The following is a 19,119-nucleotide window of genomic DNA, read 5'->3' on the forward strand; positions in this document are numbered from 1 at the left end:
TATAGTTCCCCCACATTAGGTGTAGTATAGTTCCCCACATTAGGTGCAGTACAGTTCCCCCACATTAGGTGCAGTACAGTTCCCCCACAGTAGGTGCAGTACAGTTCCCCCACAGTAGGTGCAGTACAGTTCCCCCACAGTAGGTGCAGTACAGTTCCCCCACATTAGGTGCAGTACAGTTCCCCCACATTAGGTGCAGTACAGTTCCCCCACATTAGGTGCAGTACAGTTCCCCCACAGTAAGTGCAGTACAGTTCCCCCACATTAGGAGCAGTATAGTTCCCCCACATTAGGTGCAGTATAGTTCTCCCACCTTAGGGGTAGTATAGTTCTCCCACCTTAGGGGTAGTATAGTTCCCCACATTAGGTGCAGTATAGTTCCCCCACATTAGGTGCAGTACTGTTCCCCCACATTAGGTGCAGTACTGTTCCCCCACATTAGGTGCAGTACTGTTCCCCCACATTAGGTGCAGTACTGTTCCCCCACAGTAGGTGCAGTATAGTTCTCCCACCTTAGGTGTAGTATAGTTCCACCACATTAGGTGCAGTATAGTTCTCCCACCTTAGGTGTAGTATAGTTCCCCACATTAGGTGCAGTATAGTTCCCCCACATTAGGTGCAGTATAGTTCCCCCACATTAGGTGCAGTACTGTTCCCCCACATTAGGTGCAGTATAGTTCCCCCACAGTAGGTGCAGTATAGTTCCCCCACAGTAGGTGCAGTACTGTTCCCCCCACATTAGGTGCAGTACTGTTCCCCCCACATTAGGTGCAGTATTGTTCCCCCCCACATTAGGTGCAGTATTGTTCCCCCCCACATTAGGTGCAGTATTGTTCCCCCCCACAATAGGTGCAGTATAGTCCCCCCCCCCATTAGGTGCAGTATAGTTCCCCCCCCCCCCCCCCATTAGGTGCAGTATAGTTCCCCCACATTAGGTGCAGTATAGTTCCCCCACATTAGGTGCAGTATAGTTCCCCCACATTAGGTGCAGTACAGTTTCCCCCACATTAGGTGCAGTACAGTTTACCCCACATTAGGTGCAGTACAGTTTACCCCACATTAGATGCAGTATAGTTCCCCCACATTAGGTGCAGTATAGTTCCCCCACATTAGGTGCATTATAGTTCCCCACATTAGGTGCAGTACAGTTCCCCCACAGACATACAGCCTCCAGCCATATAAAGTGTATGGCTGGAGGCTGTATGCCTGTTTACTGCCCCACTTCAGTGTTCCGACCACCGCCCCTCCGGTCCGGGGCCCCCGGGGCCATGGCAGTAGGTCCCGGGAGCGGAGGTCGGAACACTGAAGATGACGTGCCGCTGGTCATTTACCATGCGCGCGCGTCCTCCTCACTGCTCTGCTTTACTCCTATGGGCGCACGCATGGGACATCAGTAACGTCCCTGCGTTTTCAAAGTAAACACGGGGGCCGCCGCAGAGAGGTGACTGCCAGGACATCCTCGTGTCCTGAAAAGATTTTTTGGGACACAGGGATATCCCGAGTGTGACGGGGGCCCCCTGTGGGCACGGGACCCGGAGCAGGCGCTCCATGAGCGCCAATGATGATCCGGCCCTTACCAAGGTATTTTATGGAAAAACTATAAAATAAGTAATTACTGGCAGCATGAATCAGAGCGGGAATAGCGGAGAAAACATATATGTATATAATTGTGTACAAAAAAAAACATAAAACAAATAAGAAACATTATAAGTAATTAATTAAAATTTCTCCTTATTCTTGGCTAAGGAGTCCATGGGTGACCCTTCCAATTGACACCTGCTCAACTCTTAAAGTGGTACTCTGGTGGAAAACAATTTTATTTTTTATTTTTTCATATCAACTGGTGCCAGAAAGATTTGTAAATAACTTTCTTAACCTTTCCTAATCTTTCCTAATCTTAAATTTATCAGCTGCTGTATGCTCCACAGAAAGTTGAGTAGTTCTTTTCAGTCTGACCACAGTGCTCTCTGCTGCCACCACTGTCCATCTCAGGAACTGTTCCTGGACAGTTCCTGACACAGACAGAGGTGTCAGCAGAGAGCACTGTGGTCAGACAGAAAAGAACATCTCAACTTCCTCTGTAGCATACAGCAGCTGACAAGTACTGGAAGGATAAATATTTTTTTAATAGAAGTAATTTACAAATCTGGAGTAATTTTTTTATTTCCACTGGAGTACCCCTTTAAGCCCTGAATAAGCAGAGATTTTATTTGAATATTACTTCTGCAAAATTGTTCATCTGCTTAGCTGCCCCTTTATAAAATAACTCATGAATTATATCACTGGTCTTCTCATATGGGACAGAGGATACTTTTTGTGTATCAGTAATCCCCAAAGTATGGCTGCTGTTGCAAAACTACAACTACAATCTGCTGGGAGTTGTAGTTTTGCCACAGCTTAAAGGGTTTATCCAGGAATAGAAAATACAGAGATAATGTCTTCCAAAAACAGCACCACCCCAGTCCTCAGTTTGTGTGTGGTATTGCAGCTTGGTTCCATTGAAGTGTATGGAGCCAAGTTGTAGTACCACACACAACCTTAGGACAGGGGTTATGCTGTCATTGGAATAAATTTGCTCTGTTTTTCTATTCCTGGGTATATCCATTAAGAGCCACGTTTTAAGGAACATTGCAGTGTAGTTAGTTTCCTGCAAAAGAACCCTGCTTTTAATATGCCTAATCTTTTGCTCATTCGAGAATGAACCAATGACTTAGAAATGTGTGGTCTATATAATCATAAATTCTAAAGCTATTTTTATTCCTCTCCCCTATAGGATGTAAAAGCTATAGTAACGCACTCTATACACAGCGCCATCCATTCAATCGGGGGTATCCAGGTTCTCTTCCCACTTTTTGCACAGCTGGACAATCGGCAGCTCAATGACAGTCAGGTGGAGACTACCGTCTGGTAAGAATTTCTCATTTGCCATGTAAATCTGTCCGGTGCACGCAATGTATACGGGTTATCACAGTTACAGATGTTTGGATTAGTAGTTGCCGGATTCTACGAGAGGCTGAACACAAGTTCCCTTTTGAATGGATTGTGGGTTTTAATTGATTGGAGTTGGCCGTTCCATCCGAGGAAGACAATAGATTTGCAGTCTTAGAGTGAATGCACTCAAGGGAATGCATAGCAAGCACTAAGAGATTCTCTAATTGTAAAAGTTTATTGATTTATTTTCAATGTGGCTTTTGAGGTTCACCACAGAACGTTTTGTCAGAACAGATCATGGTGAATATAAATAGAGAGAAAGGTTCTATGCGAGCAAAGGGAATGATGACAATATAGATATATTTATAGGTCGTACACGTTACGATTTCATCCATTATCTTTTAGCCAGATGTATTATTACTGTCTCGCTGGTCTTGACTTGTCCTCTGGCTCCCAAAGGATGCCTATCGAGCAGCTGATGGTGTATTTAATCATGGAGACTTGGCAGACTGTTCTTCATACCTTCTTGGCTGGGTGCTAATATATGCATACATTATGTGATGAAAGGAGTTGTCTACTTTAGCCAGTCTCTCTTTATTTGCTCTGTTAGGATCCTTTAAGGTGTCCCCACCTTAGAGATCTGTGTCCAGCGTCTGGAAATTCATCAGTCTCTATTATAATTAGAGTGAGAATTTTTGAAAAATGTTATTTGGCCGATTTGCAGAATTTTCCGAAAAAAATTTGGTTTGATCCGAATTTATTCTCGGCGAATCACTATTAAAAACTGCTATTTCCGGCCTACAGAGTGCTTCAATAGGGGTGTAGAACTTTTTTTCTTGCTGTAACACGCATAGGGTGTGTGCTGGGTTAGTGAAATAATACTGTTATTCAGAATAACATGCAGATTCTTTTGGAAATGTCTTTCATGTCATGAGAATGTAGTGACAAGAGTTACCTTCCATTCAGAACTCCTTATCTGGCTTTTATGGATCAAAATTATATATTTAAATTCTATTACATTTTATTTGAAAATTTACGAGTCACTTTTCATAAATTATAAAAAGTCTTTAAACAAAGTCTGCAAACTACTTGGCGATCAGATAAGTGCTAAACATGATTACATGCACATTACAGACAGAGCTGTAGCTAGCTCTTTTTGCTCCATCTGGCACAGGATATCATGGAACCTGCAACACAAACATATTAGTATTAGGCTCTGCACTTGTCCAGCATTATCCTCCCCTTTTCCCTACAAATGACTCCAGCCTCCTCCAAACACAATGTCATCAACTTTCCTACAACGCACAAGGGGGATATTTATTAAAATCTGTGCTGAGGAAAAGTTGCCCAGTTGCCCATAGCAACCAATCAGATCGCTTCTTTAATTTTTAACAAGGCCTTTGCAAAATGAAATAAGAAATCTGATCGGTTGCTATGGGCAACTGGACAACTTTTCCTTTGCACATGTTTTGATAAACCTCCCCCAATATATCCAGCCTCACTCAAATGCCTCCAGCCCCCCCTTAAAGCACACACAATGCCTCCTACATTACCCCACACAGTGACAGAGGGTGTACATGGGGGACAGGGGTGTAGAGGGGTGTACTTGGGTGACAGAGGGGTGTAGAGGGGTGACAGAGAGGGGTACGGGGTAACCGTGGAGTGTAGAGGAGTGACAGAGGGGTTTAGAGGGGTGACAGAAGGGTGTACGGGATAACAGAGGGGTGTCCAGGGGTTACAGAGAGGTTATGAGGTGTGACAGAGAGGTGTAGAGGAGTGAAAGAAGGGTGGGGGTGCACTAGTTGAAGATGAGTAGTGCCCCTGCTCCCTCCCTCCATCCACATCATTCTGCTGAGGGACCAGGGAGAATCCAGAGTCTGGAGCTGCTCCACAGGTAAGGGAGGATACAAGAGGATTGGAGCTGCAGCAGCTCCCATCCCGGCACTGCACAAAGACTTCCCTCCCGCCTGGCCTGCACGCCTGAGACTCACAGGTGTGCAAGCCTGGGCAGAAAAATAAAAAAATGTTGGCGCCATATTTCCCACCAGAGTGTCTGTCACGATTCGGCTGGCTGGAGGTGGATCCTCTGTGCCAGAGAGGGATTGGCGTGGACCGTGTTGGTGGACCGGTTCTAAGTTGCTACTGGTATTCACCAGAGCCCGTCGCAAAGCGGGTTGGTCTTGCAGCGGCGGTAGCAACAGGTCGTATCCACCAGCAACGGCTCAACCTCTCTGACTGCTGAAGATAGGCGCGGTACAAGGGAGTAGACAAGAGCAAGGTCGGACGTAGCAGAAGGTCAGGGCAGGCAGCAAGGATCGTAGTCAGGGGCAACGGCAGGAGGTCTGGAACACAGGCTAGGAACACACAAGGGAACGCTTTCACTGGCACAATGGCAACAAGATCCGGCGAGGGAGTGCAGGGGAAGTGCACAGGTGATAACACTGATTAGGCCTGCTGCGCCAATCAGTGGCGCAGTGGCCCTTTAAATTGCAGAGACCCGGCGCGCGCGCGCCCTAAGGAGCGGGGCCGCGCGTGCCGGGACAAGACAGACGGGGAAGGGTCAGGTACGGGAGCCGGGACGCGCAACGCGAGCGGGCGCCTCCCGCGTCGCGAATCGCATCCAGGCTGGGAGTGATATTGCAGCGCACCCGGTCAGCAGGTCTGACCGGGGCGCTGCAAATGAGAGGATGCTGCGAGCGCCCCGGGGAGGAGCGGGGACCCGGAGCGCTTGGCGTAACAGTGTCCTGGCACACTTGTTGGGAATCAGTGCCTCAGTGTAATGTGTGCTGGACCCCCCTTCCGCCCCCTTGCAACAGCGCACCTGAGGCGATCACCTCACTTATCTCATCAGAGCTACAGCCCTGATTACAGAACATACAAGTGCAAAAAATGCAAACTTCAAAAAACACTAAAATCTGCGATAAAAGTGCTATAAAAAAAGAGGTATTATTATTATAATCAAGGTCATCAAGGGTGGATTTAAAATGGGGGCAGTTTAAGTTGTAGAAATTTCTGCAACAGTCTGTTCCATAAACCTGAGTGAGGGGAACTCTGAGAACATTGTGCTACAGTACGCTTAAAACAGCATTGTCTACAACACCAGCAGGTGTGCACTTTTGGCTGGCCTTTCACAGTATCTCGGCCCTAGAGACTTTAACAGGAACAAAATAGTACACCATTTAGATGTACATATGTGGTATGCACTTATGAGGGGAGGACAATGCGCTACAGTACACTTAAAAAAATATTTGTGTATAACACCAGCAGTACACACCAGTGCTGCAGCACACAATCGCTGTGCACTACACACAAAATTGCACTTTCTCTCTGAATCTCACTCCCTTCCCTATCAGTGCTTCTAGGATGGATTTGTGCTTGAGCTGAATCGCTGCTGTTCTGTGCAACACACTGCTCTCAGTCCATCTCTGTAATAGAACGCTGTAGTGACTGGTAGGTGAATCAATGCAGTAAGAATGCTTTTCTGTGCAACATACACTGCTCTCTGTCCCTCTGTGCAACAGAACGCTGATGTGACTAGGAAGTGAATCGTTGCTGGAAAAAAGCTTTTCTGGCTAACACACTGCGCTCTCTGTCCCTATCTATCTCTCTGAAAAGAATATGGCTGCCACATATATAGGGCTGTGCTGATTGGCTGCATGTGATTCAGGGTCATCCCGCCTACCCTTGTTGCTGCCTCCCCAGAATTCCTTGCCCCATGTCCTCACATGTGGAGCCGCCATTTAAGATGCCCTGGAGCCTGGACCACACTTAAATGGAGTTTAATGAAGCGATTTGCGCCTATATTTGCATTCATTACGAATCAAATTTTTCTTCAAATTCGTAACGAATTTGGATTCGATTCGCTCATCCCTAATTATAATCAATGCTCACCATGTAATTGTGGTGAAATAGAATAGAAGATCATTGGGCACTCACCGGGGTACTGGGAAAAATTAGCTTTTATTTATTTTATGGTGCAAAAACCATCACACATGGCTAGAAGCCGCATTCGGCATCTAGCTACGCATGATGTTTTTTGCACCATAAAATAAAGAAAAGCTAATTTTGCCCAGTACCCCAGTGATTGCCCACTGATCCTCTATTCCTCTGGATTTTGCTGGTTTCTAATACTTCACTTAGGCTCCTTTCATACTACCGTTTGTGCACGGTAGGTGACGTCCGTTAGGAAGATAGCGGGAGAACAATTTGTGCATGACACGTCTTTTTCTCCCGCTATCTTCGGTCGCAATAACAGGAGTTATAAAGGACATTAGAGAAAAAAAAAGCCCATTAATGTCCGTTTTTAACGGAGCCTCTTCACTAGTGTGAAAGAAGCCTTAGATTTGAGCTCCCAAGTTGGGACATTGGTGCTTTACTCCATGATCCACACTGCTACTTTAGTCCTAGAACCATGAGTGAGTGGCTTTGTATTTGGCAGCTATGGCTGCTATCTATACTTCTACTGCATTTTCTTCATAAACATTATTGGTAACATTCAGTTTTCTACTGGTGTCCTCGATTGTTGATACAGTAGGCTGTGTAGAGAATTGCTGTAGGGTCGTCCAGGGGTTTACTTGAATCTAAAAGGGAACCTAGAGTAAGTGTTTAGTTCCCCTGTAGCGCCACCACTGTGGAAAATTAAGCCTTACAAGGTGTCTGTTAAATTCAATAGACTGCCAATGCAGTGCATGGATATTTTAAGTCCTCCAGCATGAAAGCTGATATTGGTAGCTGCTTTGCTCCAGTTACTTGATGGAGGTAATTAACAAGGGACCCCTCCTAACAGGGAGTTAAAATAGGATTTCTAAAGTAGACACATTCTGCAACCTCATCCTATTTTTTATTGCAATGTCCTGTATGGGATCATATGGCATCTTTCCCCCCCTATGTAAAAATAGTATGTCTGACATCACACTTCTATATATATATATATATATATATATATATATATATATATATATATAACCACAGCTTCTTTCAGAACGGGATAGGCTTGGTTATTATTAGTGCAGATTCTACTGCCAAGTATAATCCATTTCAAGCTATGTTAATACCCAAATATCCTAGAAAGCAAGACAAATACTTCTGATCAGACATGCGGAGCAGTTGTTTGAAACGTGAGTTACCCAGAGCCCACGTGTCCTCAACAACTATTTCATGTTCATTCTGGAGATGAACTTATCATTGGTCTTATGCTATATGCTTCAAGGCACTTTATATTTAGTACCTCCTATATTGCGTAAAACCACTCACTTTATTTACACACCTCCTGTTAACCTATATGTTATTTATTGTGAATTCCCTTGCGGCAGTTTTGTTGTAAAAATATCTGCAAGTATATGCTGCTCTTAAAGGGGTTATTTACCATAAGGTGATTTTAGTACTTGCCTGCCAGAACTGGGTATTTCCTGTTGGATTTTGTTCTCTCAACTACACATCCCATAGTTCCATGCTTCCATAGTGTCTGTTCTAGGTAAAGACACTATATTATGGACTACATTAACTTTACAGCCCCTGTAGCATAGTCCAATTTTCCTAAAATATCCCCTTTAAGATCCCATGCTGAAGAAATGTGAGATTTGTCAATCAGGAAGTAATACTTTACTGAGAGGGTAGTGGATGCACAGAATAGCCTTCCTGCAGCAGTGAACTTATCCCCTATCCACATCACAAGGGATAAGTAGCTGGGGCCCCCGTGATCTCCGGGATGGGATCCGGTGTTCATTGAGGAGCTATTGCTGCAGACGACACGTGTTGCAGTCATTTCTACGGGAGTAGAAAAGACCCAAGTGCAGCACTCGGGCATCATCGTCGCTCCCATAGAGGTAGACTACATGCACTCCTCGTCCCATCCTGGAGATCATGAGGGGGGCCAGCGGTCGAATGCCCACCGATCAGCCACTTATTCCTATCCTGTGGATAGGGTGGATAAGTTAACTTTTGCTTGAGTTCTCCTATAAGTTTGCATGAGCCATAAGACTATCCTTCATGTAAGATAGGGCCAGGGACTATTTAAAGTATTCAGAATAAATTGGCAGATTAGATGGGCCCAATGGTTTATATATCAACTATATTTTTAAAGAGTCATTTTGCAGGGTGGGGAGGAGAGCAGCTGTGACCATCATCAATTTTGAATGGCTTGGTCTTATCTTATCTTGTATATACATCTTGTCCACTTTCACTGTATTTTTGTCTGTGATAAGGAGGAGACTGCTGGGAAGTGTCAGCTAACTATTAGGCTTTGTGGCCAGAATAAAAACTGTTTTAGAATATAGATATTAAAGGAGTACTCCGGAGCTAACCTTTTATGGGGGAATTGGAGCATAAGGCAAAGTTATATAACAATATACTCACGTTTTCCATATGGTCTTCTTCCCGGTCTTCTCCTCGCTTTTCTCTCCGTCCGGAAGCTGGGTCTTTTGATGACGCTCGACCTGTATTCCTTCTTGATCCGCCGCCATCTTCGCCCGGTGACTCATCGCTCCCATGAGTCACTGCGGGCTGTGCCGGCCTCCCCGCCCGGAGTTGGCTACTCAACCAAAGTTAATTTATTCTGCGCATGCGCAGTACTACGCAAATAGCGCAGGGCTAACGCTAGGCTCCTATCGCTGCCTACGTTAGCCCTACGCTATTTGCGTAGTGCTGCGGCATTCTTGTGACACTGCTAGTGCAGTGTTTCCCAACCAGGGTGCCTCCAGCTGTTGCGAAACTACAACTCCCAGCATGCCCGGACAGCCGAAGGCTGTCCGGGCATGCTGGGAGTTGTAGTTTTGCAACAACTGGAGGCACCCTGGTTGGGAAACACTGCGCTAGTGGGCACATGGATCAGTGGGCTAGTGAGCACATGGATGGGTGGATCAGTGGGCTAGTGGGCACATGGAGAGGGCTGATGAGCTGGGAGGGGGAGGATGGGAGGAGATAACCACAAGGGAAGGAGCTGTGGGCGTCACTTTATTATAATTTATTATAATTTCCTGGGGGGGGGGGAGAGGAGGGGGAGAGAGCAGCAGCTAACAGGAAGCTGGCGCAGGGAGTCATGGGAAATGTAGTCTTTTTGACATGGCTGCTTACTGCTACAGGTGGCAATTACAAGAGAATGGCTGGGCCAAATTTGACAAATGAGGTATCGTTGGAAAGGTCTTTGAAAGAGCTATCAGATCAGGTAAACTTTTTTTTTTTCAGTACCAGCGCTCCGGAGTATTCCTTTAAAATGGAAAAATACAGTGTGCCAGAGCATAACCCAAATGGATCCCAGAGTGATCTACATCTAGTAATAGGACCACATGGAGTTTTTTCTGGGCATGTATGATGGGCATAAATGAAAAGAGCTATTTACATACAGCCATTGGGAGCCACAGTCAGGGTTTTATCACTTATGACAGCAAGAATAGTGCACATCTTAACACTATTAATGATTTCAGTGTGATAAAAACCTCTTATACTATTATGTCGGTGCTTGACTATGTGGCCCCCAGCCTGATGAAAGAATGGTAATCTATTAAATAAACAAATAACCATTAATGGAATAAATAAACAATAACAATTATCCTATTTTGATCACACCAACTTGAGTGCCAACTCTTCTTCTTTTCTACTATACAGTACAATAGACTCAACAGAACCCAAATGGCCACCATTTCTATGGATCTAGCACATTGTCATGGCTTCTGTTTTAAAATGAACCCTACTAAACAAAATGAAAATTGACAGTCAGTTTCTGAGAATTTAAAGGGGTATTCCGGCTTTATACATCTTATCTCCTATCCAAAGGATAGGGGATAAAATGTATGATCCCAGGGGTCCGGTCGCAGGCCCCATGATCTCCATGTAGCCCCCGGCATTCTGTGTTGAGCGCTGCCTCCAAGACGGGGACATGACGTCACAGCCCCTGTCACTCCACGCCCCATCCATTCATGTCTATGGGAGGGGGCGTGGCGGCCGTCACGCCCCCTCCCACAGACATGAATGAAGGGGGCGTGGTGTGACGTCACTAGGGGACGTGGCCGTGACATTACGTCCCCGTCTCAGAGGCAGCGCCCAGCACAGAATTGCGGGGGTCCCCAGTGGTGGGACCACTGCGATCATACATCGTATCCCCTATCCAAAGGATGTATAAAGCCGGAATTCCCCTTTAATTCTGAAAGGACAACCAGCATGTGCAGTAAACGGGCGCCACAACCAAATACACCTAAGATATGATAATACCATCCTCAGCTACTGCTCTTATCTTGGTCTTTGGGTTGAAATCCTCTTTCTTTGGAGGATTTCTTTAGAAATTCTTTTTTTTTTCATGATATGATCTTTAGTCAGTTAACATGCTTCTTCCTCCAAAGTCTAGTAGATTCAACCATCAAAGGAAAAAAAAAAAATCGATCAACATTTCATTTCCAAGTTCTCAAGAACTTACTTTACGGTTCTGGCTTGGAAATATGTAGAAGACCATCTAAGGTATTCCAAGCAGGGTATATCCGTTAGAAGGTGAAATATCAAAAATTCGGCATCAGAAAAACAGGTCTGTTCTGTAGTTCACAAGCTCTTGAAAAAATGAACATCTTGAACCAAAGTGGCCTCCGTGCTCCTGTGTGAATAGAAGCGCCTAGTCGTGCTGCCAGGGTTGCCTTAGTTGTACATTTAATGGGAATATTTTCAAGACCTTCTTTAATATATTATGTGAAACTCCGATGTAACAAATCTCTCCTAGGGCTCGAGGCAGAGGCTTTTCAAATGCTTTATATAAACTTTCTGTTCATTGCTTTTTCTCCCCAAGGAAATCACTTCATTCTCTTGGAGGCTGAATAATCTTCTTAACAGTAAGAGCGCCACAGTTACAGATATGCGACAGATTATTTGGGTGTATAATGTTGAATTTTGCAGTGGCGAATGGTTTGTTTGAAATGCTTGGCGAACACATGGTGCTAAATCCAATCTAAAATTGCATATTTTTAGGAGGAATTATTTAAGAATTTGCAGACATTTAAAATGCAGAATGTAGATTTACTGGCATAAGGATTTGGGATAAAAGACCAAGATCAGATAATAATCCGGGTTCCCATTATATTAGCTCTCCAAGCCCTTAGTCCCTGTGTCCATGGGAGAAGAGAAGTGGTGCCCTTTTTTGGTTGACTGAATATACAGAAAATTCTATTATTTGCATTAAGGCCACTTGCGGTCTCTTCTAGATATATACAGTCTAGCACTAGAGTGCTTAACCCATAATGAGGATTACCTACTGCTTGTTTGTGTGTGGGGGTGGGGTGGGGTTGTTCTGTCTTTAACACATTAGAGCCACAATTTTATTTATTTTTGCCCAACTTGGCTATGTTTACTTCAATTGAATCGAGCTGCAATACCGTACACACCCAGATTACAAAAGTGATGCCGTCTCTGGATGAAAGCAGCTACATTATGTTTTTCTAATCCTGAATTGCCCCTTTAGGATAGGTTCACATCAGTCAAGTACACTAAGATTACGGGAGTAAAAAATCCTGCACGTCCTAATTTTTTCTCCACTCTTCTCATGTGAAACAACTGAACTCAGATGGAAACTTGACGGCCCCAATTTAAAGTCAGTGGGACGCAACATTGTCCATTGTGTTCCAATCCATTAAGGGTCCGTTTGACGCAAAAAAAAAAAAAACCTGAATTGGTTCAGAGCACAGCTGTAGTGTGAATCTAGCCTTAAATAGTGTACAGCCCCTTTAAAAAACATACTGCAAGTCATGATCCCTACCCTGTGCTATACTAACATTCCAGTAAAGCTTCACATGTTTAATAAGAAGCAAACAGCAGTAAGGATGAGGGAGTGGAAAAGGACAGAAGCTTTTTTGAGAAACAACACACAAAGGGGAAAGGAGGAAGGACAAAAGAATACAGTGGTCCCTTAATTTACAATATTAATTGGTTCCTGGGCGACCATTGTATGTTGAGACCATAACTCTATGGAAACCTGATAATTGGTTCTGAAGCCCCAAAAATGTCATCCAAAAATAGGAAAAAATTTGGATTAAAAGAAAAATAAGTAGATAACTAATACAGATAAAGCAAATCCTTACATATAAAAGTAAGAAAGATCTGCTGGGAGATTTAATCACTGTCTATGTAGAGGACAGGAGCTTCTTCGGGGTCCTGTACAGTACACACAATGTCCTAAAAAAGTAAAATGGAGCCGCCCTCACCTGGTGTCCAAAGGAGCAGCTAACCCTGGCCCAGGTAAAGAGTAATACAGAACATGTAGTACCCCCCCTGTACTGTAAGTAGGCACTAACAGACACCAGTCAGTGCATACGCTTCAGTAATACAGGGGTTTAACCAGTGAACGCCCATTCTGATTGGTCAGTTCTTCCAGCCATTGACACGTTTCACAGATCTGGATTGTCCGTAGCATTGTATGTTGAGTCTGTTTTCAAGTTACAATGGTCCAGAAAAGACCACTGTATGTTGAAAGTATTGTATGTTGAGGCCATTGTAAGTTGAGGGATAACTGTATTAGTCTTTCCATTATAGAACACACTGAACAGGCTGCTCGGACTCACTATAAACCCTCACTTTCTTACTGATAGAACATGATGACAAAAAAAAATGAAGATTATTTAAGGGGATACTGATTTTTCATTGAAGAGACCCACTGGTGTACTGAGGCAAAGTCTCTCATTAGCAGCTGATTTGCATACTTGTTCCCATGGAGCATTGCCTTAAAATGTCATGGTTAGAATCAGTGCTCTAATGAACTGTCTAGATAATGTAAGTGACAACCAATATGGTGACTCAGTTTTCATTCACATTTGCTAAATTTGTCATCCAAACTTAATGGCCACATTTTTAAGTAAAAAAAATAAATTAAAAACCTGTTCTCTATCTTTTGAGTTACTTATATGTGGACATTTTTAATGTTTGGGTACAAGTTCACTTCATTACAGGTAATGTGTCAAAATAAAATGGCCTATTATTTAAAATGTACCTCCAATTTTGACCTATTTAAGGCTCTCAACATCTTCGTTGCCGGACACTAAAGTGCTTAGAATGCAAATTTACCCAGTCCCAGAGACTTGCATGGGACTTCCCAATTTGTATCCTGATCCATTCAGCAGTGGGCAAGTCTCAGGCTAGAAAGTTGCCGAGATATTTCAACAGGGAGATTGCCGGGAGATTTCAACATTTATTCTGCTGCCAGACCAACATCAAAGTTACTCTTAAAGGGGTACTCCGCCCATAGACATCTTATCCCCTATCCAAAGCATAGGGGATAAGATGTCTGACCGTGGGGATCCCGCCATGGGGACCCCGCCATCTCCAATGCTGCACCCGGCATTCATATCCAAAGGAAAGGGGATAAGATGTCTAAGGACAGAGTACCCCTTTAAAGTCAAGTTTTTATATTAAACATATTTTTTGAGGATTTTTGGTGGTCTTTTTCTATATTTTTTTTCCTCTTCATTTTACTATGTATATTATGAAGAAAAAATTCTGAAATCTTGCAGCCTTTACAAAATCTCCAGTTTTTATTCTGCTCACGAAGATTAATAATAAACTAACATCTATTGTTCTGTAGAGAAACATTTTAAGCTGACTCCTCCTTTTCACAGGGAGGATAAGGCTAGGAATTTTTGGACAGTGGGATTCTGCTGCTTGAGAATTTATGACTGAAATTCCAAAGCAGAATTCCAGGTCTCTTCACAGGTCACAGAGTATGCCTGGAAAACTCTATTTTATAGCTTCAAGTATCCTTGTGACTGCTGTAAAGCGTGTGTCTAAACGCTGTTAATAGAGCAGAAGCATGATGTAAACAATAAAGAAAACCTGTGTGACATATTGGCCCTCATTTACTAAGAGTGTCGGGTTGTTGTTTCCACCCTATTTACTATGGGGATTTACAAGGGGAAATGTTCTGATCAGTTATTTCTAGTTGGAAATTTCCAGCCATTTATTCACGGGATTTTCTGTGAATTCAATAGTAAATAAGTCTGGTTGTGAAACCACGCCCCTTATCCGAACAACCACACCCCTTTTTGGGCAGATCACGCCCCTTTTCCAGCTTTTCACAATGCAATATCGGGTTTGTCGCATTTTCCTGTCGCACACTGGCGCCAAAATAACTTAGCATATCCTGACAAAAACTAGTTGGTCCTAGCTTAGTAAATTTTCTTTATGCAGTATGGGGGGGAAAAAAATGCTGAGTTGCCCATAGCAACCAATCACATCGCTTCTTTCAGTTTTGAAAAGGCCTCAGAAAAATTAAAGAAGAAATCTGATTGGTTGCTATGGGCACCTCAGCAACTTTTCCTCTGGTCAGGTTTTGATAAATCTCCCCCTATATGCTCCCAGGGTAAGTCTATGTTCACACCTTAGGGTATGTTCACTCTACGGAATTCGACGCAGTGAACATTACCATCAGTGTGAATGGGCCTTCTGCAAGACCCGTTCACACTGAGGAATTTCATTAAATTCTGCCGCTGAAATAGTTTCGCTCAAAGAGAGAACATGTTCATTCTTTAAGCGGAATACCACAAGCACTGCATAGCCATCAATGGTGACGGAACAGTGCCGCACGGTCCTACCGCCGCCGCCAGGCTAAATCTCCACTTGCTGAATTCCACGAGCGGAGATTCAGCGACATATCTGCAGTGTGAACGCACCCTTAAAGGAAAACGGTCAGCCTGTTTGTGCAGGGGGTGGGGCTTCATTACTCCACTTCACTAGAAAGTCACAGACAATGAATATGTAAATGTGCCTGCGAAGCCCCGCCCCCACTGAATCACATTCACATATCTCAGGACCTACTGGACATATTTAAGTAAGTGACCCCTCGTTGGACTCCTGTTCACCCACACTATAACTCAGTGTATTGGATTTAGTGTGGGTGAACAGACTGACAGTTTTCCTTTCAGTTTTGTTTGGAGCCCCTGATGGCAATTTGACAGCAAGAATAACCCAGCTTGCATTGCTGTTCTTGCTTTTAATACGGCAGAAGACAGAAAGACCTCATTGTGAGTTACTAGAGTGCTTTGGGCTTGGTTGGTGTTCATTAGATTGAACCTGGCAGTGATTCAAGAAACTATTATAACAGGAATGAAAACAGTCTATATCAGGGTTGCAAAATTACAACTCCCAGCAGCAGTGTGCTTGTGTGCCTCCAGCTGTTACTTGCTTTGGGCTTTGTTGGTGTTCATTAGATTGAACCTGGCAGTGATTCAAGAAACTATTATAACAGGAATGAAAACAGTCTATATCAGGGTTGCAAAACTACAACTCCCACCAGCCTTCGGCTGTCCGGGCATTCTGGGAATTGTAGTTTTGTAACAGCTGGAGGCACACAAGCACACTGCTGGTGGCACACAAGCCACGGACATTGAAACTAGAGGCCATAGGTCATCGTATCTTCAGTTCATGATTTGCCTTTTTGGATTTATATAACAGAATAGTTACAAGAATCAAAAAAGTTAAGAAAAACGTGATTGTGCCTGTGGTAAATCATTGACTATGAACCATCTGTCATTTCAGCGCGACACTCCTGGCTTTCCTGGTGGAGCTGTTAAAGAGTTCGGTGGCCATGCAGGAACAGATGTTGGGCGGGAAAGGCTTTTTAGTCATTGGCTACCTCTTGGAAAAGGTAAGACACTACATCAATGGTTCTCTAGCTGTTGCTAAACTACAACTGCAATCATTCCCTGACATGATGGGGGTTGTCATTTTGCAACACTTGGAGATCGCCATGTTGGTGGAATACTGCGCTATGCGAAAGGCCAAAGGGATTCTACACCTCCATGGATTTCCGTCACATGTTCCTTAGCTATTACATTTGTGTATCCCTTTTACATACACACACACGTCAAGGTTAGTAGAATGTCTCTAGTAGTAAATCCCTATTCCACATTCCATAACATGAACCTGGATATGAAGACGACAGAATATGACAGTGGATAATGTGTCTGATTCTAATATAAGGTTTCCACTGAGCGATTCCATAAGCTTCCATGTGCTTGGTAACATTGTATTTTAAGGCGGCAGCTGATAAAAGACTGAGCGCGATGGATTACAGATGGCATTCTTGTAGGGTTTTCTCCGTATAAGAAGAATCAAGCAGAGCTTAGTGAATATTCTTAGGGGAGTATTCTGGTTTCATTGAATCGCTGCTTTGCAGATTTCCCAATCTTTGTTTGCAGTTTTCAGTGTGAACCTTCATTGTTTACTTTCAGGGGATAGAAAATGGGCTGTGAATATTCGCTGCACAGTCTCTGTGCCCCTGCGCTAACAGTGCAAGGTATATAATTTAGGATGTAAAAAAAAAAAAGTTTTTTCCTGGAATACCCCTTTAACTAAGCCCACCCCTATAGAGTACATAGTTACTATGTAACTATGTACTCTATAGGGGTGGGCTTAGTTAAAGGGGTATTCCAGGAAAAAACTATTTTTTTTTATATCAACTGGCTCCAGAAAATTAAACAGATTTGTAAATTACTTCTATTAAAAAAATCTTAAAGGGGTTATCCAGGCAAAACCTTTTTTTTATATATATCAACTGGCTCCGGAAAGTTAAACAGATTTGTAAATTACTTCTATTAAAAAATCTTAATCCTTCCAATAGTTATTAGCTTCTGAAGTTTTCTGTCTAACTGCTCAATGATGATGTAATGTCCCGGGAGCTGTGCAATTCCTATGGGGATATTCTCCCATCATGCACAGCTCCCGGGACATTACATCATCATTGAGCAGTTAGACAGAAAACTTCAGAAGCTAATAACTATTGGAAGGATAAAGATTTTTTAATAGAAGTAATTTACAAATCTGTTTAACTTTCCGCAGCCAGTTGATATGAATTTTTTTTTATTTTCCACCACAAATGCCTTGTGAGGTTGGGTATACCCACAGCAGGAGGGTGCTATGTCACCAATCAATGGGGGCAAAACTGCACCTGTTTTTCCACAAATTGCATCAATACAGTCATGAATCATGTTTTTTTTTTATTTTTTTAATAAATGGATTGTAAAAAAGTTAGTTACAAAGACAATATTAGACATTACCTGCATTATGGATTAAGAATCGCTAGCATGCAGGAATGCTGTGAATTTATTGCAGATTTTACCGATTGACTTAATTGGGAAAGGCAAAATCTGCAATTAATCTGCAGCAATACAGATTTTGCTGTTGATATGCAGGAAATGCAAGTTTGTAGCTGTGGAAAAATCCAAAGCCCATGATCAGGCACCGTGATGGTGTGTTCATGCTGAACTTCTAAAGTGGATCCGTGACAAAATCAGCAATTATGTCCACCGCAGTTTGCTGCAGATGTAAATGCATTCCCATTATAAAATTAATTTGTTCAATCTTCAAATCCATTTCCTTTTTGAAATTCCGCTACAGAATTTCAGACCTGTGAACTAAGCAGCAGAATCCCATTGAGATCAAAGGGAGGCTGCTGTAAGAGTAATTTGTGCAGATCTGCAAACTTCACACGGAATCTCCATAGTGTGAACATACCCAAAGGGCCCATGCACACTACGAAATTTCTGGCCAGAAAAATTTCAGGTGGAGATTCCGGTGCCACAGCCTTCGTTTGAATTTATTAAAATTCTTCTGTGCCGAATTTCCGCCATGAGAATTGAAATTCCCAAACATATTAATTATTTCGACGGAATACCACGTGGAACTGCATTGCTGTCCGTGGAGACGGTGCTTTTCCTCACAGTCATATTGCCACTTTATTACGATGGAGTCTGCTGCACATGGAATATCCGCCACAAATTCAAATGGGCGCAGATTCCATAGTGTGCATTGGCGCTAAGTTGTCCACCTATACAGATTCTCTTTTTCTTTTCTTTTTCTTTTTTGACCACCACCGTCTCCACACTTGTATCCTTTTCTGACGGTTTTCATATAGGTTTGCTTTTCTATAATGGTTATGATCTCAAGCTAAGGTTTGTAATGCTGTGTTATCTTGTAGTCCTCTAGGGTTCACATAACTAGAGCGGTATTGGAGCAATTCTTGTCATTTGCAAAGTACCTGGATGGATTGTCGCACGGGGCACCTTTACTAAAGCAGCTATGTGACCATATCCTCTTTAACCCCGCCATCTGGATACATACTCCAGCAAAGGTAACACACCCTCCCCTCTCATGTATGTAGTGTTGTGTGGATGTGGTTAAAGGGTACCTCTCACCAAAAAACTTTTGATATATTATAGATTAATGTAT

General features: G+C 43.3%; 1 protein-coding gene across 1 annotated transcript in view; it reads left to right on the plus strand.

Annotated features, from left to right (window-relative positions):
• The window catches only part of NBEA (neurobeachin), a 698,360-nt gene that overhangs the window by 206,015 nt on the left and 473,226 nt on the right, over positions 1–19,119 (plus strand). Inside the window, exons 10-12 of the mRNA XM_056561916.1 lie at positions 2,774–2,907; positions 16,429–16,537; positions 18,869–19,021. Coding sequence (XP_056417891.1) covers positions 2,774–2,907; positions 16,429–16,537; positions 18,869–19,021 — 396 coding nt within the window. The remainder of the gene's footprint in view (positions 1–2,773; positions 2,908–16,428; positions 16,538–18,868; positions 19,022–19,119) is intronic.

This window comes from Hyla sarda, chromosome 2 (genome assembly GCF_029499605.1).
Source record: "Hyla sarda isolate aHylSar1 chromosome 2, aHylSar1.hap1, whole genome shotgun sequence".
In the NCBI taxonomy this organism is placed as follows: domain Eukaryota; kingdom Metazoa; phylum Chordata; class Amphibia; order Anura; family Hylidae; genus Hyla; species Hyla sarda.